The 25,411-nt window shown below is 39.9% G+C and overlaps 1 protein-coding gene across 5 annotated transcripts in view; it reads left to right on the top strand.

Annotated features, from left to right (window-relative positions):
- Herc6 (HECT and RLD domain containing E3 ubiquitin protein ligase family member 6) overlaps positions 1-25,411 on the top strand; it is a 65,633-nt gene that overhangs the window by 32,748 nt on the left and 7,474 nt on the right. For 3 of the 5 annotated variants that reach the window (XR_007590006.1, XR_007590007.1, XM_050131798.1), the window contains exons 13-17: positions 8,808-8,971; positions 15,782-15,865; positions 16,726-16,830; positions 21,872-22,006; positions 23,251-23,394. Coding sequence is in view for 2 of the 5 variants with exons in the window: in XM_050131798.1 (XP_049987755.1) it covers positions 8,808-8,971; positions 15,782-15,865; positions 16,726-16,830; positions 21,872-22,006; positions 23,251-23,394 (632 nt within the window). In the remaining 3 variants the exon portion in view is untranslated. Of the gene's footprint in view, positions 1-8,807; positions 8,972-15,781; positions 15,866-16,725; positions 16,831-21,871; positions 22,007-23,001; positions 23,120-23,250; positions 23,395-25,411 lie in introns of those variants that run through there. The other 2 variants (XM_050131799.1, XR_007590008.1) reach the window with 2 other exon arrangements.

The raw sequence follows: 25,411 nt of genomic DNA, 5'->3' as shown, positions 1-25,411 counted from the left end.
AGCTGTAGGAGTTCTTTGGTAGAATTTTTGGGGTCGCTTATGTATACTATCATGTCATCTGCAAATAACGAAAGCTTAACTTCTTCCTTTCCAATACGAATCCCCTTGATCCCCTTATGTTGTCTTATTGCTATTGCTAGAACTTCAAGCACTATATTGAAGAGGTATGGAGAGAGTGGACATCCTTGTCTTGTTCCTGATTTTAGTGGGATGGCTTTGAGTTTTTCTCCATTTAATTTAATGTTAGCTGTCGGTTTGCTGTAGATAGCTTTTATTATATTTAGGTATGACCCTTGTATCCCTATTCTCTCCAAGACCTTTATCATAAAGGGGTGTTGAATTTTGTCGAATGCTTTTTCCGCATCTAATGAAATGATCATATGGTTTTTTTCTTTCAGTCTATTTATATGGTGGATTACATTGATAGATTTGCGTATGTTGAACCAGCCCTGCATCTCTGGGATAAAGCCTACTTGATCATAATGGATAATTTTTCTAATGTGTTCTTGGATTCGGTTTGCCAGTATTTTATTGAGAATTTTTGCGTCGATATTCATGAGTGAGATAGGCCTGTAATTCTCTTTCTTGGTTGGGTTTTTGTATGGTTTTGGTATCAGGATAACTGTAGCTTCATAAAAGGAATTTGGCAATGACTCTTTTGTTTGTATGTTGTGAAATACTTTTAGGAGTATAGGTATTAGCTCTTCTTGGAAGTTCTGGTAGAATTCTGCATTGAAACCATCTGGTCCTGGGCTTTTTTTGGAAGGGAAATTTTTGATAACAGTTTCTAATTCTTCCCGACCAGCAGGTCTATTTAGATCGTTCACCTGGTCTTGGTTTATCTTTGATATATGGTACTTATCTAAAAAAAAAAATGTCCATTTCTTTAGCATTTTCCAGTTTTGTGGCATACAGGCTTTTGTAGTAAGATCTAATGATTCTCCGAATTTCCTCTGTGTCTGTGGTTATGCCCCCCTTTTTATTTCTGATCTTATTTATTGGCACATCTCTGTGTCGTTTAATTAGTCTGGATAGGGGTTTGTAGAGCTTGTTGATTTTCTCCAAGAACCAACTTTTTGCTTCATTGATTCTTTGGACTGTTTTCTGTGTTTTTATTTTGTTGATTTCCGCTCTCAGTTTTATTATTTCCAGTCTTCTACTCCTCCTGGGTGTGTCTGCTTCTTTTTTTTTCTAAAGCTCTCAGTTGTGCTGTTAAGTCTCCAATGTGTGCTTTCTCCGTTTTCTTTAAGTGGGCACCTAGTGCTATGAACCTTCCTCTTAGCACTGCCTTCATCATGTCCCATAGGTTTGAGTATGTTGTCTCTTTATTTTCATTAATTTCTTTTTTTTCTTTTTTATTTATTTATTTATTAAAGATTTCTGTCTCTTCCCCACCGCCGCCTCCCCTTTCCCTCCTCCTCCCCCAAACAAGTCCCCCTCCCTCGTCAGCCCAAAGAGCAATCAGGGTTCCCTGCCCTGTGGGAAGTCCAAGGACCACCCACCTCCATCCAGGTCGAGTAAGGTGAGCATCTACGAAACTGCCTAGGCTCCCACGAAACCAATAGGTACAGTAGGATCAAAAACCCATTGCCATTTTTCTTGAGGTCTCAGTATCCTCATTGTCCACTATGTTCAGCGAGACCGGTTTTATCCCGGGCTTTTTCAGACCCAGGCCAGCTGGCCTTGGTGAGTTCCCTATAGAACATCCCCCTTGTCTCAGTGTATGGGTGCACCCCTCGCGGTCCTGAGTTCCTTGCTCGTGCTCTCTCTCCTTCTGCTCCTGATTTGGACCTTGAGATTTCAGTCCGGTGCTCCATTGTGGGTCTCTGTCTCTGTCTCCTTTCATCGCCTGATGAAGGTTAATATTCAGGAGGAAGCCTATATGATTTTCTTTGGGTTCTCCTTCTTATTTAGCTTCTCCAAGAACCCGAATTATAGGCTCAATGTCCTTTATTTGTGGCTAGAAACCAAATATGAGTGAGTACATCCCATGTTCCTCTTTTTGGGTCTGGCTTACCTCACTCAGGATGGTGTTTTCTATTTCCATCCATTTGCCTGCAAACTTCAAGAAGTCCTTGTTTTTTACTGCTGAGTAGTACTCTAATATGTATATATTCCATACTTTCTTCATCCATTCTTCAATTGAAGGGCATCTAGGTTGTTTCCAGGTTCTGGCTATTACAAACAATGCTGCTATAAACATAGTAGAGCATATACTTTTGTTGTGTGATAAGGCCTCTCTTGGGTATATTCCCAAGAGTGGTATTGCTGGGTCCATGGGTAGGTTGATCCCAAATTTCCTGAGAAACCTCCACACTGCTTTCCAGAGTGGTTGCACAAGTTTGCATTCCCACCAGCAATGGATGAGTGTACCCCTTTCTCCACAACCTCTCCAGCAAAGGCTATCATTGGTGTTTTTGATTTTCGCCATTCTGACAGGTGTAAGATGGTATCTTAAAGTTGTCTTGATTTGCATTTCCCTGATCGCTAAGGAAGTTGAGCATGACCTTAGGTGTCTTTTGGCCATTTGAACTTCTTCTGTTGAGAGATCTCTGTTCAACTCAGTGCCCCATTTTATAATTGGGTTGATTAGCCTTTTACGGTCTAGTTTCTTGAGTTCTTTATATATTTTGGAGATCAGACCTTTGTCAGTTGTGGGGTTGGTGAAGATCTTCTCCCAGTCAGTGGGTTGCCTTTCTGTCTTAGCAACAGTGTCCTTTGCTTTACAGAAGCTTCTCAGTCTCAGGAGGTCCCATTTATTCAATGAGGCCCTTACTGTCTGTGCTGCTGGGGTTATACGTAGGAAGTGGTCTCCTGTGCCCACGTGTTGTAGAGTACTTCCCACTTTCTCTTCAATCAGGTTCAGTGTGTTTGGACTGATATTGAGGTCTTTCACCCACTTGGACTTGAGTTTTGTGCATGGTGATAGATATGGGTCTATTTTCATTCTTCTACAGATTGACATCCAGTTTTGCCAGCACAATTTGTTGAAGATGCTCTCTTTTTTCCATTGTATACTTTTAGCTCCTTTATCGAAAATCAGGTGTTCATATGTTTGTGGGTTAAAGTCAGGGTCTTCTATTCGATTCCATTGGTCGACTTCTCTGTTTTTATGCCAATACCAAGCTGTTTTCAATACTGTAGCTCTGTAATAGAGTTTGAAGTCAGGGATGGTAATGCCTCCAGACGTTCCTTTATTGTATAAGATTGTTTTGGCTATCCTGGGTTTTTTGTTTTTCCATATAAAGTTGATTATTGTCTTCTCCAGATCTGTGAAGAATTTTGATGGGATTTTGATGGGGATTGCATTGAATCTATAGATTGCTTTTGGTAGAATTGCCATTTTTACTATGTTGATCCTCCCAATCCAAGAGCAAGGGAGATCCTTCCATTTTCTGGTGTCCTCTTCTATTTCTTTCTTCAAAGACTTGAAGTTCTTGTCAAATAGATCTTTCACTTCCTTGGTCAGGGTTACCCCAAGATATTTTATGCTCTTTGTGGCTATCGTGAAAGGTGATGCTTCTGTGATTTCCCTCTCTGTTTCCTTATCCTTAGTGTATAGGAAGGCAACTGATTTTTTGGAGTTGATCTTGTATCCAGCCACGCTACTAAAGGTGTTTATCAGCTGTAGGAGTTCTTTGGTAGAATTTTTGGGGTCGCTTATGTATACTATCATGTCATCTGCAAATAACGAAAGCTTAACTTCTTCCTTTCCAATACGAATCCCCTTGATCCCCTTATGTTGTCTTATTGCTATTGCTAGAACTTCAAGCACTATATTGAAGAGGTATGGAGAGAGTGGACATCCTTGTCTTGTTCCTGATTTTAGTGGGATGGCTTTGAGTTTTTCTCCATTTAATTTAATGTTAGCTGTCGGTTTGCTGTAGATAGCTTTTATTATATTTAGGTATGACCCTTGTATCCCTATTCTCTCCAAGACCTTTATCATAAAGGGGTGTTGAATTTTGTCGAATGCTTTTTCCGCATCTAATGAAATGATCATATGGTTTTTTTCTTTCAGTCTATTTATATGGTGGATTACATTGATAGATTTGCGTATGTTGAACCAGCCCTGCATCTCTGGGATGAAGCCTACTTGATCATAATGGATAATTTTTCTGATGTGTTCTTGAATTCGGTTTGCCAGTATTTTATTGAGAATTTTTGCGTCGATATTCATGAGTGAGATAGGCCTGTAATTCTCTTTCTTGGTTGGGTCTTTGTGTGGTTTTGGTATCAGGGTAACTGTAGCTTCATAAAAGGAATTTGGCAATGACTTTTCTGTTTCTATATTGTGAAATACGTTAAGGAGTATAGGTATTAGCTCTTCTTGGAAGTTCTGGTAGAATTCTGCGTTGAACCCATCTGGTCCTGGGCTTTTTTTGGAAGGGAGATTTTTGATAACAGTTTCTAGTTCTTCGCGACTAACAGGTCTATTTAGATCATTCACCTGGTCTTGGTTTAGCTTTGGTATATGGTACTTATCTAAAAAAATGTCCATTTCTTTTGCATTTTCCAGTTTTGTGGCATACAGGCTTTTATAGTAAGATCTAATGATTCTCTGGATTTCCTCTGTGTCTGTGGTTATGTCCCCCCTTTCATTTCTGATTTTATTTATTTGCGTGTTCTCTCTCTGTTGTTTAGTTAGTTTGGATAGGGGTTTGTCGATCTTGTTGATTTTCTCCAAGAACCAACTTTTTGTTTCATTGATTCTTTGGACTGTTTTCTGTGTTTCTATTTTGTTGATTTCTGCCCTCAGTTTGATTATTTCCAGTCTTCTACTCCTTCTGGGCACCTCTGCTTCTTTTTTTTCTAAAGCTTTCAGGTGTGCCATTAAGTCCCCAATGTATGCTTTCTCTGTTTTCTTTAAGTGGGCACTTAGTGCTATGAACTTTCCTCTTAGCACTGCTTTCATCGTGTCCCATAGGTTTGAGTATGTTGTCTCTTTATTTTCATTAAATTCAAGGAAGACTTTAATTTCTTTCTTAATTTCTTCCTTGACCCAGGTGTGGTTCAGTAGTTGACTGTTCAGTTTCCATGAGTTTGTCGGCTTTCTGGGGGTAGCATTGTTGTTGCCTTCTAACTTTAATCCGTGGTGATCTGATAAGACGCAGGTGGACACTGATTTTTTTTTTTGTATCTGTGGAGGTTTCCTTTGTTTCTGAGTATGTGGCCAATTTTCCAAAAGGTTCCATGAGCTTCAGAGAAGAAGGTATATTCTTTCCTGTTTGGGTGGAGTGTTCTATAGATGTCTGTTAAGTCTATTTTCTTCATTACCTCCAAAAATTCGCTTAATTCTCTATTAGGTTTCTGTCTGATTGACCTGTCCATTGGTGAGAGAGGTGTGTTGAAGTCTCCTACTACTAGTGTGTGTGGTTTGATGTCTGCCTTGAGTTTTAGTAATATTTCTTATACATAAGTGGGTGCTTTTATATTAGGGGCATAGATATTCAGGATTGAGACTTCCTCCTGATGAATCGTTCCTGTTATGTGTATAAAGTGTCCATCTCCATCTCTTCTGATTGAATTTAGTTTGAAGTCAGTTTTGTTAGCAATTAGTATGGCCACACCTACTTTTTTCTTAGGACCTTGCCCAACCCGTTACTCTGAGTAGATGCCTGTCTTTGTCGTTGAGATGTGTTTTTTGCAAAGAGCAGAATATTGGATTCCGTTTTTGTATCCAATCTCTTAGCCTGTGCCTTTTTATAGGTGAATTGAGACCATTAATATTAAATGATATTAATGACCAGTGGTTGTTTACTCCGGTTATTCTTATTGTTTTTGGTAGTAGAGTTTATGTGTCTCCCTTCTTTGAGTTGTGCTGGTGAAGGGTCGCTAGATGCCTGAGTTATTGTAGGCAGTTTTGGCAATGTTGGATTCCTTGGGTTGTGATTTTCCTTCTATTACTTTCTGTAGGGCTGGATTTGTGGCTATGTATTGTTTAAAATTGTTCTTATCCTGGAATGTCTTGTTTTCTCCATTGATAGTGAACGATAGCTTCGCTGGGTAAAGTAGTTTTGGTTTGAATCTATGGTCTCTTATTTTCTGCAGTACATCTATCCAGAACCTTCTGGCTTTCATGGTTTCCATAGAGAAGTCAGGTGTAAGTCTGATCGGTTTACCTTTATAAGTTACTTGCCCTTTTTCCTTTGCAGCTCTTAATATTCTTTCTTTAACCTGTATATTTTGTGTTTTGATAATTATATGGCAAGGGGATGTTTTTCTTTTTTTTTTTGATCCAGTCAGTTTGGTGTTCTGTATGCTTCTTGAATATTCAAAGGAATATCTTTCTTTATGTTGGGAAAATTTTCTTCCATAATTTTGTTAAGAATATTTTCAGGGCCTTTGAGCTGTGACTCTTCTCCTTTTTCTATCCCTATTATTCTTAGGTTTGGTCTTTTTATTGTGTCCCATATTTCCTGAATGTTTTGTGATGATAATTTGTTGGCTTTGCTGTTTTCTTGATCATGCGTTTATTTTCTCTATGGTGTCTTCAGAATCTGAGATTCTTTCTTCTATCTCTTGTATTCTATTGATTATGCTTGTTTCTGTAGGCTCGGCTCGTTGACCTAGATTTTCCATATCCAGTTGGTCCTCAGTTTGTGTTTTCTTCCTTGCTTCCATTTCAGTTTTCAATTCTTGAACTGTTTCCATTACCTGTTTGATCGTTTTTTCTTGGTTTCCCAGGGTATCATTTACGTATTTACTCATTTCTTCAAACTTTTTGTTATACTTCTCATCCATTTCTATAAGTGTGTTTTTTACATGTTGTTTAAGGGACTCTATTGCTTTCATAAAGTCAATTTTTTCCTCTTCTTCTGTGTTAGGGTGTTCAAGTCTTTCTGTTGTAAGATCATTGGGTTCTGGTGTTTTCATGTTGTTTTTCAGATTGTTGGGTGAGTTCTTGCCTTGGCACCTGCCCATCTCCTCCTATCGTTGCTATCTAATGGGTCTTTTAAATCAGGATCAGGTTTCCCTACTGGCCAGGGGCCCCCCTTACCAAATGCCCTCGCTTCGTTTCCTGGTTCCCGCCAGGGGCCAAGATCCCTCTCACCACTCAGAAGGGTCTTCAGGACCAGGACCAGGCTCCCCGTTTGCCAGGGACCTTGCCAACAAAAGGCCTACCACTCTGCAGGCCAGCCACCAAAACAGAGAAACTCCCGCTGCCCTCTGCCCCACCTCCCGACCCAGAGCCCAAACAGGCTTAACTGGGAGGTCCTGCAACCCCATGGAAGGGTGGGGGGGGGCGAAGGAGGCCCCTGGGCACAAGCTGGGATGGGTCAGGGAGAGAGAGGTTGCAGCAGAGGAGGATCAGCCCCAGCAGAGGGTACCAGCCCTTGCAGACTAACTGGAGGGACAAGGGGGTTGGGGAATGCCCCCGCTGTGTTTCCTGTGTCCAGCAGTGGGCCCAGAACACTCTCTCCACTCAGGAGGGTCTTCAGGGACAGGACCAGGCTCCCTGTTCACCTGTGGACCTCGCTTATACAAGGCCTACTACTCTGCAGGCCAGGCCCCAAAAAACCTACTTGATTTAGTTGTAGTGGGGCGATCTGCTCTTAGTGTGGGCTTCACTGTTAAATGCTTGGACTATCCCGCTTCTGGGGCCTGCGCGTCGGGTCTCCACCACTGGGTTGGGGCCTGCACGCCAGGTCTCCGCCACCGGAATGGGCCATCCATGTTTCTAAAATGTCAAAATTTCTTTTCCTATTATAATTTTCATGTTTAAATCTTTAACCCATATAGTTTATGGAAGTTAGATTTTCTTTCTTTCTGACAAGTTTTCAATTTCCCCTTCACCCTTGTTAAGTGGTAAGTTTTATTTTCAGAATATGCAGTGTACTAAATCTCTTGTGTACTCGAGTCCATGATCTGCATGGTATGCATCTCAGTAATATCATTTAATTGCATTAGCTTGGTAATTTATTTTAACCTTTTTGGCTGCTGCTTTTTGAGATGGAGTCTCTTGTAACCCAGGATAGCTATCTTCCTGTCAATGCCTTCTGAGAACTTGGATTTTAATATTTACTAAAGTTATTGTCTGAGAACTCCTATTTAAAAGTACCAAAATCCAGTTTAATCTCAGTAATGTGAAATGTGAGTTATCTGCTGTTTAAGTGTATCTGTATGCTACAGTTGTTTATAAAATCTGAAAACAGGCATAATATCAATAATATTGATTGCATAGTCATCTGAATAGCTTTAGATTTTTGCAGCTGTTTGACAAAATTGCTAGTTTGAATGTAAAGAAATCAATGCTCATATGATGAGGAGAGAAACCTGGCAGAAGATCAAGGCCAGCCTGGGCTACATAACAATACCCTATCTCAGAAATAGCAAATCAAATAAAATCAACAAACACAAAGAAAACCATGGTCAATAAACTAATCATAAGTATGAGCCATTAACAAGGTTCTTCAAATCCTGAGTTTGAGTTCTTTAATTTTAACGATTTTTTTTTCAGAATAAAGCTTTCCCATACATCTGTTGAGTAGTGTGGTGTCTATGATAATATCCATAGAGGAAGCCGGGCGTTGGTGGTGCATGCCTTTAATCCCAGCACTCGGGAGGCAGAGGCAGGTGGATCTCTGTGAGTTCGAGACCAGCCTGGTCTACAGAGCTAGTTCCAGAACAGGCTCCAAAGCTGCAGAGAAACCCTGTCTCGAAAAACCAAAAAAAAAAATATATCCATAGAGGAGTTTTCTTATGGTTATGATGGTAGATATGTTATAAATAGCCCATAAGAAACTTTGGGATTTTAGGTCTGAGAGGAGGAATGTATTTACCATATTTGATTTTCATACCCTCAGAAAAGTGCTGGAAATCTTTGGACATTTCTTCTCTGAGTGCACTGGTCCAGATGCTAAAGAACACTATCATCATTGCCATCCCTCAGCTGATGCATCCAAGTTTCATGAGGCAGGCCCAACATAGTCTGAAAGTTCTTCTAAAAGTGATGAAATGTGTGCATAAGGTAAGGATCCTCTAGAGGAATGTCTACACCAATTTATTAAATAATAATTCTTTAGGTCTCAGACAGTTAAAAACCTTTAAAATATATTTTTTTAAAGATTTATTATGTATACAGTGTTCTGCCTGTATATATGCCTGCAGATCAGAAGAGGGCACCAGATCTCATTACAGATGGTTGTGAGTCACCGTGTAGTTGCTGGGAATCGAACCCAGGACCCCTGGAAGAGCAGCTCCGCTTAACTACTGAGCATTCTCTCCAGCCCATGCTTCAAAAATATTTTTTCTAATATTTTTTATTACTTTATAAATAATACCATTCAAAATTTCCATTTCCTCCCCTCCTCCCACTTCTCTCCGGCTCCCCCACTCAACCTGCCCCCCCTCCAGTCCTAAGAGAGGGCAGGGTACCCTGTCCTGTGGGAAGTCCAAGGCCCTCCCCCCCTCCATCCAGGCTTAAGTAGGTATGCATCCAATAGAACAAAAAAACAGTACATGCAGTAGAGACAAATCCCAGTGTCATTATCATTGGCTTCTCAGTCTGCTCCAATTGTCAGCCACATTCAGAGGGTTTGATCCCATGCTAGTTCAGTTTTGGTCCAGCTGGCTTTGGTGAGCTCCCATTAGACCAGGCACACTGTCTCAGTGGGTGGACCAGCCCGTTGTGGTCCTGACTTCCTTGCTCATATTCTCCCTCTTTCTGCACTTCACCTGGACCTTGGGAGCTCAGTCCAGTGCTCCATTGTGGGTCTCTGTCTCTCTCTCCCTCTGTCACTGGACAAAGGTTTTCTGGTGATATTCAAGATAGTCATCAGTCTGACTACGGGACAAGGCCAGTTCACGGACCCTCTCCTCCGCTGCCCAGGGTCCTAGCTGGGGACATCCCCGTGGACATCTGGGAACCCCTCTAGAGTCAAGCCTCTTGCCAACCCCACAATGCCTGTCTTAATTAAGATAACTTTCTCACTGCTCCCGTATCTGTCCTTCCTACATCTCAACCATCCCACTCCCCCAAGATCTCCCCAACCCTCCCCTTCTCCCTACTCTCTTCCCCTCTCCTCTTCCCTTCACCCCACCCCCACCTCCATGCTCCTAACTTCTGCCTGGCGATCTTGTCTGCTTTCAATTTCCAAGAGGATCTATATCTGTTTTTCTTTGGGTTCACCTTATTACTTAGCTTCTCTAGGATTGTGAACTGTAGGCTCAGTGTCCTTTGTTTATGGATAGAATCCACTAATAAGTGAGTACATACCATATTCATATTTTTGGGTTTGGGTTATCTTACTCAGGATAGTATTTTCTATTTCCATCCATTTGCATGCAAAATTCAAGATGTCACTGTTTTTTTCCCCGCTGAGTAGTACTCTAACGTGTAAATGTGCCACACTTTCTTTATCCATTCTTTCATTGAGGGGTATCTAGGTTGTTTCCAGGTTCTGGCTATTACAAATAATGCTGCTATGAACATAGTTGAACAAATGCTTTTCTAGTATGATTGGTCATCTCTTGGGTATATTCCGAAGAGTGGAATTGCTGGGTCCTGAGGTAGGATGACTCCCAATTTTCTGAGAAACCGCCACACTGATTTCCAAAGTGGTTGCACAAGTTTGCATTCCCACCAGCAGTGAATGAATGTTCCTCTTACTCCACATCCTCTCCACCATATGTTATCATTGGTGTTTTTGATTTTAGCCATTCTGACAGGTGTAAGATGGTATCTCAAAGTTGTTTTGATTTGCATCTCCCTGATCGCTAAGGAAGTTCAACATGTCCTTAAGTATCTTTTGGCCATTTGAAATTCTTCTGTTGAGAATTCTCTGTTTAGTTCAGTACCCCATTTTTAATTGGGTTATTTAGAATTTTTAATGTCAAGTTTCTTGAGTACTTTATATATTTTGGAGGTCAGACCTTTGTCTGATGTGGAGTTGGTGAAGATCTCCCATTCAGTAGGTTGCCTTTTTGTCTTAATGACTGTGTCCTTTGCTTTACAGAAGCTTCTTGGTTTCAGGAGGTCCCATTTATTCATCGTTCTTAGTGTCTGTGCTACTGGGGTTATTCATAGGAAGTGGTCTCCTGTGTTCATGTATTGCAGGCTACTTCCCACTTTCTCTTCTATCATGTTTAGTGTGGTCGGATTTATATTGAGGTCTTTAATCCATTTGGACTTGAGTTTTGTGCATGGTGATAGATATGGATCTATTTTTATTCTTCTACAGGTTGATACCCAGTTACGCCATCACCATTTGTTAAAGATGCTTTCTTTCTTCTATTGTATAATTTTAGCTTCTTTGTCAAAAATCAGGTTTTCATAGGTTTGCGGATTAATATCTGGGTCTTCAATTCAATTGCATTGGTCAACGTCTCTGTTTTTATGCCAATACCAAGCTGTTTTCATTACTGTGGCTCTGTAATAGAGTTTAATGTCAGGGACAGTAATGCCTCCGGAAGTTCCTATATTGTATAGGATTGTTTTGGATTGTTTTGGCTATCCTGTTTTTTTTGTTTTTCCATATAAAGTTGATTATTGTTCTCTCAAGGTCTGTGAAGAGTATTGTTGGGATTTTGATGGGAATTGCCTTTGGTAGAAATGCCATTTTTACTATGTTGATCCTTCCAATCCAAGAACATGGGAGATCTTTCCATTTTCTTGTATCCTATTCAATTTCTTTCTTCAAAGACTTAAAGTTCTTGTCAAATAGATTTTTCACTTCCTTGGTTAGTGATACCCCAAGATACTTTATGCTATTGTGTCTGTCGTGAAAGGTGATGTTTCTTTGATTTCCCTCTCTGCTTCTTTATCCTTTGTGTATAGGAGGGCTACTGATTTTTTGAGTTGATCTTGTATCCTGCCACATCACAGAAAGTATTTATCAGCTGTAGGAGTTCTCTGATAGAGTTTTTGGGGTCACTTGTGTAGACTATAATATCATTTGCAAATAATGAGTTTGACTTCTTCCTTTCCAATTTGAATCCCCTTGATCTTTTTATGTTGTCATATTGCTATTGCTAGAACTTCAAGCACTATATTGAAGAGATATGGAGAGAGTGGACAGCCTTGTCTTGTTCCTGATTTTAGTGGAATCGCTTTGAGTTTCTCTCCATTTAATGATGTTGGCTGTCGGCTTGCTGTTTATTGCTTTATATTTAGATATGATCCTTGTATTCCTAATCTCTCCAAGACTTTTATCATAAAGGGATGTAGAATTTTGTCAACTGCTTTCAGCATCTAATAAAATGATCATATGTTTTCTTTTCTTTCAGTTTATTTATATGATGGATTACATTGATAGATTTTCATATGTTGAACCAGCCCTGCATCTCTGGGATGAAGCCTACTTGATCATAATGGATAATTTTTGATGTGTTCTTGGATTTGGTTTGCCAGTATTTTGCTGTATCATTTCCCCCTTCCCTTACTTCCCTGCAACCTGTAGCACAAATTCTAAAAATGGTATTAATAACAAAACCCAGAGTCAGATATGGTGGTTAATGCTGAAGATCAGAGAAACAAAGTGCCCAGCCACTAGAGAGTTCTTACCTCTACCAATGCTCACACCAAAGGGGCGATCCTATCCTCAGACTGCACTGCTCCTCAGACTGCATCAAGCTTCTGTCTCCTCCTGTTTTTTATTCCTCCCTCTGCCCAGCCATATCAATCCTGTCTCCACCTCCCTAGTGCTGAGATTAAGGTGTGTGACTCCCTAATACTGAAATTAAAGATATGTGATACCACTGCCCGACCTCTAGTGTCTAGCTCTGCATTCTGATCTTCAGGCAAGCTTTATTTGTTAAAAATACAAATAAAATATCACTAGAGCAACACCTCTTCTCTCTCTCTCTCTCTCTCTCTCTCTCTCTCTCTCTCTTTCTCTCAAATTCATGGACTCTTTATTTTTGTTACATATGTGTAGAAATGCATATATGTATGAAGTTACCCTGTTGAGTTCATTTAGTACTGCTTCTGTGTACACGATTCCAGGGCTGGCCACTTAGTGTTAGATACCCAATTAGGGGTATCATCCCTGAAGATGACTAACTACCTCTCAGCAGTTATTGGGCTGACTGTGGTCCTTTGTGTAGGGAGGAGCACTGTGACATTTCCACTTTCCACAACAGCATATCTATTGGTACTGTCATTGCTCAGACATCATTTAGTGACCTTATTATTGAGGCATCATGGGTGTAGCTTTCCCATCATTTCTAGGGAACACAATCATACAACAAGGCTTCCTGGTCCTCTCTCTGTTATAGTCTCTCCACCCTCTCTTTCACAGTGTTCTATGAAAGTCAGGTATAGGCATCATAGATGTATCCATTGGGTCTGAACAATGCAAGATCAGTTGTTCTCTGAACTTTGATAAGTTGTAGTTTGCTGTAATGGTCCACATCTGCTACAAAGAGAGGCATCCTAGATGAGGAGTAAGAGCTACAATTATAGTGGATACGAGGATAGGTGTTTAGAATGCTGTTGGGGAATAATATTGGTCTAATAAAGTGGTCGTTGTAGGTTCTCCTTTAAGATCCTGACCTCGCTCTCCCTGGATAGTTGTTTAGGTTTCCAGGATCCGGCATGATTTCCCTCCTGTTGAATGGGCCTTAAGTTCAATTTGATAGCTGCTGGTTACTACCAAGGTTTCTGTACCTATAGAGATATTTTGCCATATTTGGCACTGCCATGAATCATAAGCATCACAGCTGGGTAAAACTCTTGGTTACCTTCCTCTCTTGGCATCTTTCAAAATACGTTCTGAGACTAAAACCTAGACTCTTGGGAGGAGGCTTTCAGGTCAGATCCATATCTAATGTTCTTAGTCCTTTTTCTGAGGTGTGTTGTGTTTTCAGCCTCTGGAAAGTAATCAAAGGCAGCAGCAATAGCCTATAATGTTTTGGGAGTCTCTTCAACTTCCTTGACCAATAACTCTAAAAAAGATTTCTTTAATGTTGTAAGGAGTGGCAGGCTGCATCCTGCCGCTCGGCTAGCTTTTCACCAGAAATAACTACATGAAAACTGTATTCTTTTAAACACTGCCTGGCCCATTAGTTCTAGCCTCTTATTGGCTAATTCTCACATCTTGCTTTAACCCATATTTAATAATCTTGTAGCACCACGAGGTGTGGCTTACCAGGAAAGATCTTAACCTGCGTCTGTGTCCGGTGGGAGAATCATGGTGACTCACTGACTTGGCTTCTTTCTCCTAGCATTCTGTTCTGTCTACTCCACCTATGTAAGCTGCTGTCCTATCAAAAGGGCCAAGGCAGTTTCTTTATTAACCAATGACCTTCCTCCATCACTTTAATGTGGTACTGGAGTTCTTGTTAGATAGTCTGTGGTCTTTATGGGGAGCAATATTATCTCAAGTGGCATAAATTCATTATATATGTGTCTGTGTTGTGTGTATGTGTATGTATGTATGTACACACACACAAATATAATCATGGAATTTTAGGTTAGTATAAAGAAAAATGATTCTTATGGCTTTTTCAAACATCCTTACTGTCAGTTTCACCTTCTCTGTGACTTCCTTTCTGCACTGGCCCTCCACTGTTCCCCAGTTGTAGTCTCCCTGATTTTCCCACTTTCCCATTCATATCACTTGTATCCTACTATTGCCTTTCAAGCACTCATTCTCTCTCCCTCTCTCTCTCTCTTAGTCAGGGTTTCTATTGCTGCAATCAAACAGAGGAAAGGGTTTATTTGGCTTGTACTTCCAGATCATAGTCCATTGGAGGAAGTCAAAACAGAACTCAAGCAGAGCAAGAACCTGGAGGCAGGAGTTGATGCAGAGGACATGGAGGGGAACTGCTTACTGGCTTGCTCCCTCTGGCTTGCTCATTCTGTTTCCTTATAGAGTTCAGGACCACCAGCCCAGGGATGGCACCCCCTACAGTGGGCTGGGCCCTCCCCCATTGATCACTAATTGAGAAAATGCCTTACAGCTGCATCTCATAGAGGCATTTTCTCAACTGAGGTGCCTTTTTCTTGATGACTCTAGCTTGTGTCAAGTTGACAAGCAAACCTAGCCAATACAATCCCCATAGTCCCTTTTTACTATTCTGGTTTCTGTGCTTTCTCTATGTTTTATAGAGCTTTTCCTTTCATTTTCTAAACCTGCCATATTTTTATCTTTTCAGCAACTGATGAATATTTTGGTTATTCCAATGTCTTGATCATTTACAGTTGTGTACAAGTTCTTATGTAAATAAATGTTTTCATTTCTTTTGGACATATAGCTAAGAGTAGAATTGTTGAACCATACAAAAGCTCCATCCTGTGAAGCCCTACTAGCTTATTTTCCAAAGACCAGCACAATTTTGTCCATCTATCGAGAAAGTAGGAAAGTTATATTTTTCATGTACTTCTCAACTACTTATTAGCTGCTATTTTGATTATGTGTCTTATATAGATTTCTTTTCGAATATATAAAGGATTTCATCAAGCACTATACATATGTGTGTGTGTAAAATTGAAAACGTAAGAAAGACACACACATACAAATTTACAGACAACAGCATTTATAGTATAAGTAAAGGAAAGAATTCAACTGTCCTGCAAATATACAGAGGGATTGGCATTAGAAACACCATGGATAAGCCAGAAATTTTTTTTAATGACTGACAGACACCATGTAAAAAAAACTCTTGACTTTTCGGTGAAATATGCTGAATGAGGCTTATCCCATCAAACTCAACTTGTCTAAAACACCCTTATTCCATCACTGTCAAATGCATATTCCGTTACGCATGTAAGCGTAGGTGTCACGCATTACATCATTTATTAGTAGAAAGTGAAATTCCAGGCCATGTTCTCTTTAAGGTTAACCGTCGACTGCCAGCAAGTACTTTCATCATAAATGAGTTTTCTGCCATCTTATACACCTTTGTGGAGGAAACCAATCAGGTAAGTATGACATATTCCCTAATGAGAATGTTCATGACATAAGGCAGGACATGTTAGCAACTGTGCACTAAAAATGTCTTTATTATAATACTAAATTGGCTAAATCGCGCGGCCATTGAAAATTTAAATATTTTGCCCACAAAACAAATTATTTTCCTATAAATGTGCTTCCAAGGGCTAGGGCTGTAGCTTAGTTGGGAGTGTCTGCTTAGCATGCATTGAGACCTGAATTCTTGATTCCCAGTACTGCATAAATCAGGTATGGCAGTGCATGCCTGTGATCTCTACACTTCAGTGGAGAAACAAGGATCAGAAATGTGAGGCCGGGGGAGGCGAGATAGCTCACTGGTTAAGAGAACTGGATGTTCTCTTCCACTGGACCTGAGTTCTGCTCCTAGCACCCATATGGTGGCTCACAACTGTCTGCAACTCCTTTTCAAGAGGGTAGAGACCCTCTTCTAGCATTTTTGGACACTGCAGACACTGCACATATCTGGGGTACAGACATACATGCAACAACAAAACACCCAAACACTTAAAAGAATAAAGTAATTTAAATTTTGAAAAATAGTTTAAATTTTGAAAAAACAAGAAGTGCAAGGTTGTCCTCTGGTATGTAGTGAGGTTGAGGTCAAAATGGGATTTATGACATTTGTCTTAAAAACAAACAAGGAAAGACAGGTAGGCAGAGAGAGGAACAAAAGGAAGGGGTGCTTCTTGCTAATTAAATTCTTAAAAATAGATTCAAAAGATGCTAGCAGTATATAAAGTGATAAAATTAAGGAAAAGATTGAATGTTATTTTTATTTTCATTGTCAAATTTGTTGTTTGCTTATTTTTCTTTCCATTTTTTTTCTTAGTTACTTTCAGAATCCTCTGGTCTTGTTTTAAGTGATTTTCTATTTGTCTTCAATTTGCCATTCAAACTTATGTTAATGCAATGGGACTTACATGCAAAACCAAGGGTATGTATGTTTTTGTTTCCATGATAACATAACTGAGACTGTATACTTTATAAAGTGTTTTTTTTAAAACTAGCAGTTTTAGAAGTTCATCGATGTGATGTAGGAATCCCGATGTGTCTATCCTCACTTCTTCACTACCCTATCTCTTACCACCAGCATTAAAATAGGAGAAGCACTAAAGGATTTTACCTTCTATTGAAGGGGCCAATTGTGTTGTTTGGCTTCACTTCATAACAACCTGTTCTGATAAGGAATAACCTCTGTGAGGCTAATAGGAATCCCTTCCGTGGGTAGTGTCCCATAACCTGAATGTCTTCCAGAAGTCCAATTTAGAAGTTAATTATCACCACACTGGAGACAAAGTTTTACAGGATTCTTTGGAAACATAGTCAAATGATATTCAAGCCAATATGGGTTACCATTTTTTATCATAAAAATTCAAACATATATAAAATAAGAATAGTGGTACTCATCACCAAGGTCAAAAGGTATAAACATTTTACCACATGTGTTGGTCTTCTACTTTAGTTAATTTTGCAGTCACTACTAGTTTTCTGAAGTATTTTAACAAAAATGCCAGCTCAAATTTCTTTCCAGCATTTAATCCTTCAATCTTCTAATTTCAGTTACCTCATTTTTGTGTGCACTGATTTTATTATTTAAGGGGTCACCTCATGCTTCTTCCATTTTAGAATTTCTTACCAACCTTTAACACTTTTGCACAGGTAGAAAACTTACCTAATAATTTTATTTCATCTCTTACTTTTTTTAAGGTCTCAGTAGAGCAGTATTTCTGATCCCACCATATCTAAGTCATTATTTAGAATTCTGAAAAAAAGCTTCTTGGTTAATCCAGGCTATTTGATTACTCACATAACAAAGCAGTGCAATGTTTAAATTTTTCTTTTTAATTATTAAATGTTGCTAGAGTAAACCTTGTATTTATTTTGCCAATCTTTGTTCCCACCAGCAATGTATAAAGCCCTTCTTTCAGTCTTTCACCAAAACAGAATGCTAATGATCTTGTGACCTGTACCAGTCTGACCAGTCAATCATGATTTGGTTTAATTTGAGTTTCTCATTTTGCATTCCAGTCCTCACTGTCTGTACGTGACATCATTTCCCTAATAAGCTATTCTTTTCCTCTCCTCATTTTATCTGATTTTAACTATTGCTCTGATCTTAGTGTCAGTCTTCAGATTTTTTTTAATTCATTGGAGCTTGACTTATAAGCATCAATATTTAATACTATTTTATTAATTCTTTGATAATTTCATATATACTGTATTTTCATCATATTAACATCTCATCAAACCCCTCCAGATCCATTCTCACCTCTCTACCCACCAAACTTCATGGTCTTTCTCTCCACCCATGCCCGTCCCCTTTTTAAACCCTAGTCCAATTTGTGTTGCTCATATCCTCTTGGGTGTTGAGCCCAGCAGCAGTCACATCCCTCTGAACAGTTATCACAAGCCAGTATCTCTTCAGCAAGGAGTGGAGGGTTTGTACTCCTCTCGTCCCATGACTCCACGCTGGGATTTATCTGGGTTGAATCTGCTCAATTGTTGTGCATGCTGTCCCAATCACTATGAGTTCATATGTGCAACTGCCCTATTGTGTTCTGAAAACACTTCCCTTGTGTTTGCCTTGTGTCACTGCTCTGAGTTTTACAATTTTCCCACACTCTCTTCTGTGAAAGTCCCTGAGCCTGTAGGGAAGGGGTAGGCTATGGACCCTGTCACTGAAGATGTTGAGTACTTGACTCATAGAACATGGAGAAATCAAGAAGTAGATTTGGAAACTGCATTCCTACTGACTAGTTTTTGTGGTGCTGGAAAGTGCTACGTACACTGCCTCAGGAGCAAAATAATCATCAGTCTCACTCATTTGTGGATCCTGCAAGCTATAATAGTGACTGTCCTGGCAAGATATGCCCTGTGGTGCAACAGTGGTATGAATGTTATGGAATTAACTAGGTCGTGCGGGAGAATTATCTGTATTCTATCAATCATGTATTTTAATAAAACACTGATTGGCCAGGCAGGAAGTATAGGCAGGTCAACCAGACAGGAAGTAGAGGCGGGGCGATGAGAACAGGAGAATGCTGGAAAGGAGGAAGCCCATTCCTCTCATTCCTGCCCAGACCACCAAGAAGTAAGATGTAATCTACCCGGCTGAGAAAGGTACCGAGCCATGTGGCTAACGTAGATAAGAATAATGGGTTAATATAAGCTATAAGAGTTAACAAGAAGCCTGAGCTAATGGACCAATCAGTTTTATAACTTATGGAGATCTCTGTGTGATTTTCTCTGGCACTAAATGGCTGGGGACTGGGTGGGACAGAAACCCCAACAAACAAGCAGGCCCCTTCATGTTACAACCAGCTGTTCTCTGGTTCAATTTAAAGCCCACTCTGGTATTAAACCAATACCTGGCACCATTATTAGGGCCAAGGAACCTGGGTTTAGGTCTTTTGGAGAACCCACTACTATTATTCTGCTAAATGGACATGGCATGAAAACAATCACTAAAATCTTTTTGCTATACCCATAGATTATTAGTGAATTTCTTAAACATCATCAAAGAAATAGCTTCTTATAGTACATGGCAATTAACACAGAAACCCACAACTGCTCAACATGCAAAGAATAAAAGCCTGTAGAGTAAATGGGATAACTATATCCTATATCCAACATATATTTTCTGATTTTGAGAAGATGGCTGGTTTGGTCACAGAACTTTTTTTCCACTCTGACCATTTTGTTCCTCTCTCACAACTGTATTATTACTACACAATATTTACATGTTTTCTTTCTGAGTTTCTTGTTAGATATATAATGTTCTTTCCCTAGACAGTGTATTAACGATTTTTAAAACATTTTTTGATTGCTAAGTCTTGTTTTCTAGGTCATTTATCAGGAAATGTTCATATTGATTTATGGTATTTAGATTTTAATGATTCATTGGAATCCAACATCATAAACTTTATTGTTTTATTATGAATTTAAACATCATGACCATCTCTATAAAACCAATAAGTCTAGGACACAATGTCCACAAAAGAAGCCATTTTAACAACAAAATATTTCCTTTTATATTCTATTAATTACATATGACTTTTGCCAATGCACTATGCCATAAATTCCAGGTTTTTACAATAAGCAAGCAAGATACAAGGAATGTCCTAGTACTATCAGTCCAAAACTAAGGGTTCCCTGTCTGCTGTTAGCAGCTCTTGTAATCACTGTCATCAGCCAGTTTAATCAAGTCTCCTATTTTAATCTCCTTGACACTCTGGTAAAGGGAAAAAGTGAAGTCTTTCCTTCCCAATCCTAACCTCCCCATAAAATTCTTTCAAACAATTCCTTCCACGTATAGTATTTTTCTCTACAGAAGTGTATGGAGAACAAGTGGAGATAATTTGGACCATAAGGTCAGATGGAGAGTCTCCATTCAGGTCTTAACTAAGCAAGAGAAATTACAAGTATTTCTGCCTGCTGCAGTCAGTGGTCTGTGCATCCCTCAGAGCCGTGGACAATGTGGGCTAGAAGCCAAGTCAGTGTAGCTGAAGCATCTCAGAACTACAGAGTTCTGAACACAGAAGTCAATAAAGAACTGGGGGAAGGGAAATAACAGACCAATCTAGTAGAACTGTATAAATGTCTCAGTATGTGGTGGCTGCAGAGATCTGCAGTAGGAGTTCTCCAGTCCAGAGTCACATACATCCTCACCTAAGATGACAGAAAACTGATAAGGGCAGACACATCTAATCTAGAAACTTGTTATCCATTAATCAAGCTATCACTACTATAAGGCAGACCCCAAGGGAACAGTCTTGTATCATGATTTCTAAATATTGCTTTATTGTCCATGCGGTAGACCTGAAGGCTCCAAGGTGTTTAAGGTTAAATCAAGGTTAGCCAAGGCCATTGTTAAACTTCTAATATCAAGAAATTTAACAGAAGCAAGACCAAGGCCTGTGGTAGGGAAGAAGTATGGAAGATTTAGGAGGCTCAAGGCACTCCTGTTTAGAATGGTCAGAACAGTGCTCCAAAGCAGTATGACTCCTGGCGGCACAGTTTTAGAGACTTCCAACATGGATGGTTATGATTTGTAGAGTGTATCCTCTCAGAGAATGTCATCCCTTTGTCTTCTTCCTATTGCTGACACTTCCCCTTGTCTCATCCACAGCCCTTAGCGTCATTTCTGAGGTTTAGGTGATAACAATGGACTTCTGAAGGCTGATGGCAGATTGTTCACTTAGAATGTTTGATGATACAGTAAGGGATCTTAGACAGTTTTAAGAACTTGACTGTTCATGCCCAGTCACTAATTTTTGCACATAAACACGAGATGTCACAGCTTGTTTGATCCTGTAATTGCATTATCTTACACTGTAAAGATTTAATAGCACTTTCCTTAAATTATAAATGTATAGAGTATTGATAGTAAGATACAAAAGATATTTTATTAGAAATATTAGACGTAAATTAAACCAAGCCCGGTGCTTTGTGCCCTCAGGAGGTTTATGGAGGGGTGTATTATGAATTCAAGGAAGTTTGGCTGCCTGGTAAGACCTTCAATAAGAGAAAAACCAAAGGAACAAACAAAAAAAATACAAAAAAAAAAAGCTAGGATCATTTTTTGTAAAAAAGTGGAGAATCAGGTAGACAAGGCTGACCTTGAATTTCAACCTGGTACATAATCAAGGTGGTCTTTAATTTCTTTCTAAAACATGTTTACATTTTTGTGCTGTTTGTGTGTATGTTGCCATCCACATATGGAGTTCAGAGGACAACTTGCTTGGGTCCGTTCTCTCCTTCTAGCATATAGGTTCCCGAGAGGAAGCTGTGGTTAGGAGGGTTGGCAACAAGCTCCTTTGCCTTCTTAGCTAGCTCACTGGCCCCAGATTTTGAATGTTTGATCCTCCAGTTTCTACTCACAGAGACTAGGCCTGTTTCACCATTCGCTTTTATCCCTGATAGCCTTAAAGATCCAAAGGAGAACCAACTGAAAATTGTTTTTTTTTTTCTAAAAGTGTGACACCATGGCACCTCAAGGAAGCATGAGACCAGAACTCTTAACACTGAGAGTCAGACGAAGTCACCTGGTTGAAGACGCCTTGCGTCAGTTAGGACAAGCTGACAACTCTGACCTTAGGAAACCACTAACGGTAAAGAAAAAGGTCTTGCTGGACTTTTTATTGTGGGAGGGGACATTCATAATTAAGAAGTTGCATTCACAACTATGGTGATTAAGGTCTTAAGGTTTCTAGAAGCTCCCCCTTTCCATTAAGGGAATGGAATGTGCTAAGCTTCCAAAAAAAACAAATTCTGGAGGATAACGCTCAGACCAGAGAGGATGATTTCTCAGTGTGTAATTCAAGTCGAAAACAAAACAAAACAGTTTGATTTTAGAAATCAGACTCCCTTTGTATCTAGTTTTCTTATGCTTTCTGGGGATATCGATAGAACATTCTTTCCTCTATAGAAAATCACTGTCCTTAAGAAGAAATATGTTAGCTTCAAGACAGATACAAAATAGACCAAGCATGACAAGACTGTCCTTCCTAATCCTTGCCCTCACTATGAGTCCTGACCAGGCCAAAGAGCTTGATCAAAGACCAGCAGAAAAGCTTTCTCAGCTAGAGTAGAAGATGAGCAAACCCTGGAGGAATGAAGCTTAAGCATGCTCATATTCAAACGACAGAGCCAGGGAGTGGCAGAGTGCTTGCCGAGCCTGCCTGAGGGCCCAATTCAACTCCAGCACCATGTATTCGATATATAAATGAATGAAAGAAATGGAATTAGCCAGAAAAGGAATTGTCAGAGCAGGCAGAGTAAAACGAAGTCAGTACTGGGTCATGAAATCCAGATGCAGGAGTGGGTGCTATGGCAACGAACTTACTGCAAAGGTGCTTAGCTCACACTCACTGCAAAGGTGCTTAGCTCACACTCACTGCAAAGGTGCTTAGCTCACACTAACTGAGAGGGCTGAATACCAGAGGTAGAGGCTGGAGAAACCAAAAGGCTGACCATTAGAGACAAGTCTGCACAGTCTGAAAGCTATTATGAAGACAGTCAATAAGGCTAAATAACTGGAAAATGTCATGGCTCAGGGGTTTGAAGCATATCAAAATTTATACCAAGATATTATTCCTTCTTCCAGTGGTGAGTATGTCAGTCTAAAGGATCCATGTACTCACGGTCTAATCAAGCTGAGAATCAGTGGGCTCCTGGCATTCACAACTTGGCAGCAAGCACTGAAGGAAAACAGGGTATGAGAAGGTAAAGCAGTGTGTGGGTCTGGCAGTTCTAGAGAATTCGAGGAATGGTCAGGACAGGCCCGAGATTTTTCCATTAAGGGCAAAAAGCTATATTTTGACGAAGAGCCTTGAAATAAATTTTCTTCCTATAGGTTGAATTTATTAACGAAGTCAGTGCTAAGAGTGCAGGGGTGAGTTCAGAGTTCTTCCACTACATATTTGAAGAGATGACAGACCCCAAATATGGAATGTTTGTATATCCCGAAAAGAGCTCCCGCATGTGGTTTCCGGTCAATGTAAGTTATGTCTTTCTCATAAAACATAGTAAATGCTGCAATATGCAGACCATAGATAACAGTGTAAAATTAGGACTGTATGACCCGGCTTCCCCATGTTGAGTAGTACCACACTCACGGAGCAGTAGCTGTGCCATGGCATGATCTGGCAGCATGTAGAACACCAGACTTATCTAGGTGTGGTATTGCATACTTAACCCCAGTGTTCAAGGCACTTGTAGAGGGGCAAAGCTTGAGGGCAGCTTGAACTGTTACTGGTGAGCTCAGGAAAACAAAACAAAACAAACAAATAAAACATCACTCTGGCCCTACTCAAGATCTACAGAATCAGAACTCATGACTCATATAAAATCCCCTTGGTGATTCCTATACATATTAGATTTTAGTATTAATGAGGTGTCATTGAAATATAATAGACACAGAAAATACCCAATTTCATGATCTACTTACACACCAGTGAAATAACAAATGCATACATCTTTGCCAAAGACTCTCTCACACTCCTTCCACATCCACCCTTCCTAAGCAACCACTGCTCTGCTTCTGGTCACTGTAGAGTGAGCCGTATTTTTATATAAATGAAATTAAATATGGTCAAATTTAGTATCTGTCAATATAATTACTTTGAGATGCATCCATGCCATGGCATGTGCTCATAGTTCAATTCTTATTTTTTCAACTGTGGAGTGATATTCTATTGCGTGGATATCCTAAAACTGATTATGTAATCTCTATGGAGTGGTTGTTTTTCCTTAATTTTGAGAGTTATAGTATAGAATGTTTCAAATTAGTAGAAACTGCTGATAGAATACTAGAGGTAACTTTTGAGTTTGAAAGTTAGTTAATTTGACTACATTTTCTTTCATTTTTGTCTTTTTATACATTTTATTATCCAGTGTCTAACTATGTATGCCAAGCTAGCCTTGAACTCACAATCTTCCTGCCTCTATCTTCTGAGTACTTGAATTAGGCATGCACCACATTCAGTAAAGCCCTCACTTTTAAGCATATTCATACTGTTTTGTTCAGTAGAAAACAGACACACACATACCCCCAATTTAAAAAAAAAAAGCATATGGCTTGATAAAAGAGGAAAGTTTCACCAAAGTACGTGTTACAAATTAAGGGATAGCAAACAGACTAGGTTAGGAGAGGCCTTTCGAGATTGTATTCTACTTTTTACTGATTTCAAAATTCTCTCTGAGGAGTTACTAAGTCAAGGAAAGTGGGGAGAATTATCACTCTGTGAGTTACTGACCCCCACAGACCGCTAACAGCAAGAATGGCACTGGAGTAAGGATCCTCGAATGTCACCCTAGATACTTCCTCCCTTGGGCTGCAGTTTGGTCCTGGAAAGCTTAGTTTTGGTTTGGTTTTCTACCCAGGACTACACAATGCAGAGAGGAAAAGTAAAGGCAGCTGTGTTAGCCTGCTATTCTTGTTGTCACTTTAATGAACCACCAGAGCTCTTTGTTACGCAGCCTCTGCAGCTCAGTGCTCTAGAAGCCCAAGGGCATACAGAGTGCTGACGTTCGCTGGCTCTCGCGAGGACTCTGGGCACAGGGTATCATGACAGGATCTTCTGCAGGCTAAGAGAAGTCACGGTAAGACAGGATGCCAGAGTGAGAAAGGGGCCCGTGAGAGCTACTCCAATGGTCAACCTCCACGCGGGGCTGCATTGCTGAGTGTGCATTCACACCACACTCATCTGGCATTTGTTCTGCTAACTTGAAGCGTCGATGCAGAGCCACCTTCCTTCCTCACGGTTGTTTTTCTCCGTGAATCGGAAGGCCAAGACCTTAAAGTTACAAAGGAAAACTATAATTGCACCTGAACGTTTGTTTCTACATTTCAGATATGCTATCAGTAACAAAAGTCTATTTACTTAATGTTCTGAATTTTTAATTTATATTAAAAATTGTGCAAGAAGCTGGGCGTTCTGGCACATGGCCATAATCCCACATTGGGGAGGTACAGGCAAGGTCACCCTCAACTATACAGTGAGTTTTGAGAATAT

Source organism: Alexandromys fortis, unplaced genomic scaffold (assembly GCF_014885135.2).
Source record: "Alexandromys fortis isolate MF-2015 unplaced genomic scaffold, M_Fortis_MF-2015_v1.1 scaffold_343, whole genome shotgun sequence".
NCBI lineage: Eukaryota > Metazoa > Chordata > Mammalia > Rodentia > Cricetidae > Alexandromys > Alexandromys fortis.
The sequence above is the reverse complement of the archived record's forward strand: the minus strand, read 5'-3'. Positions and strand labels throughout refer to the sequence as shown.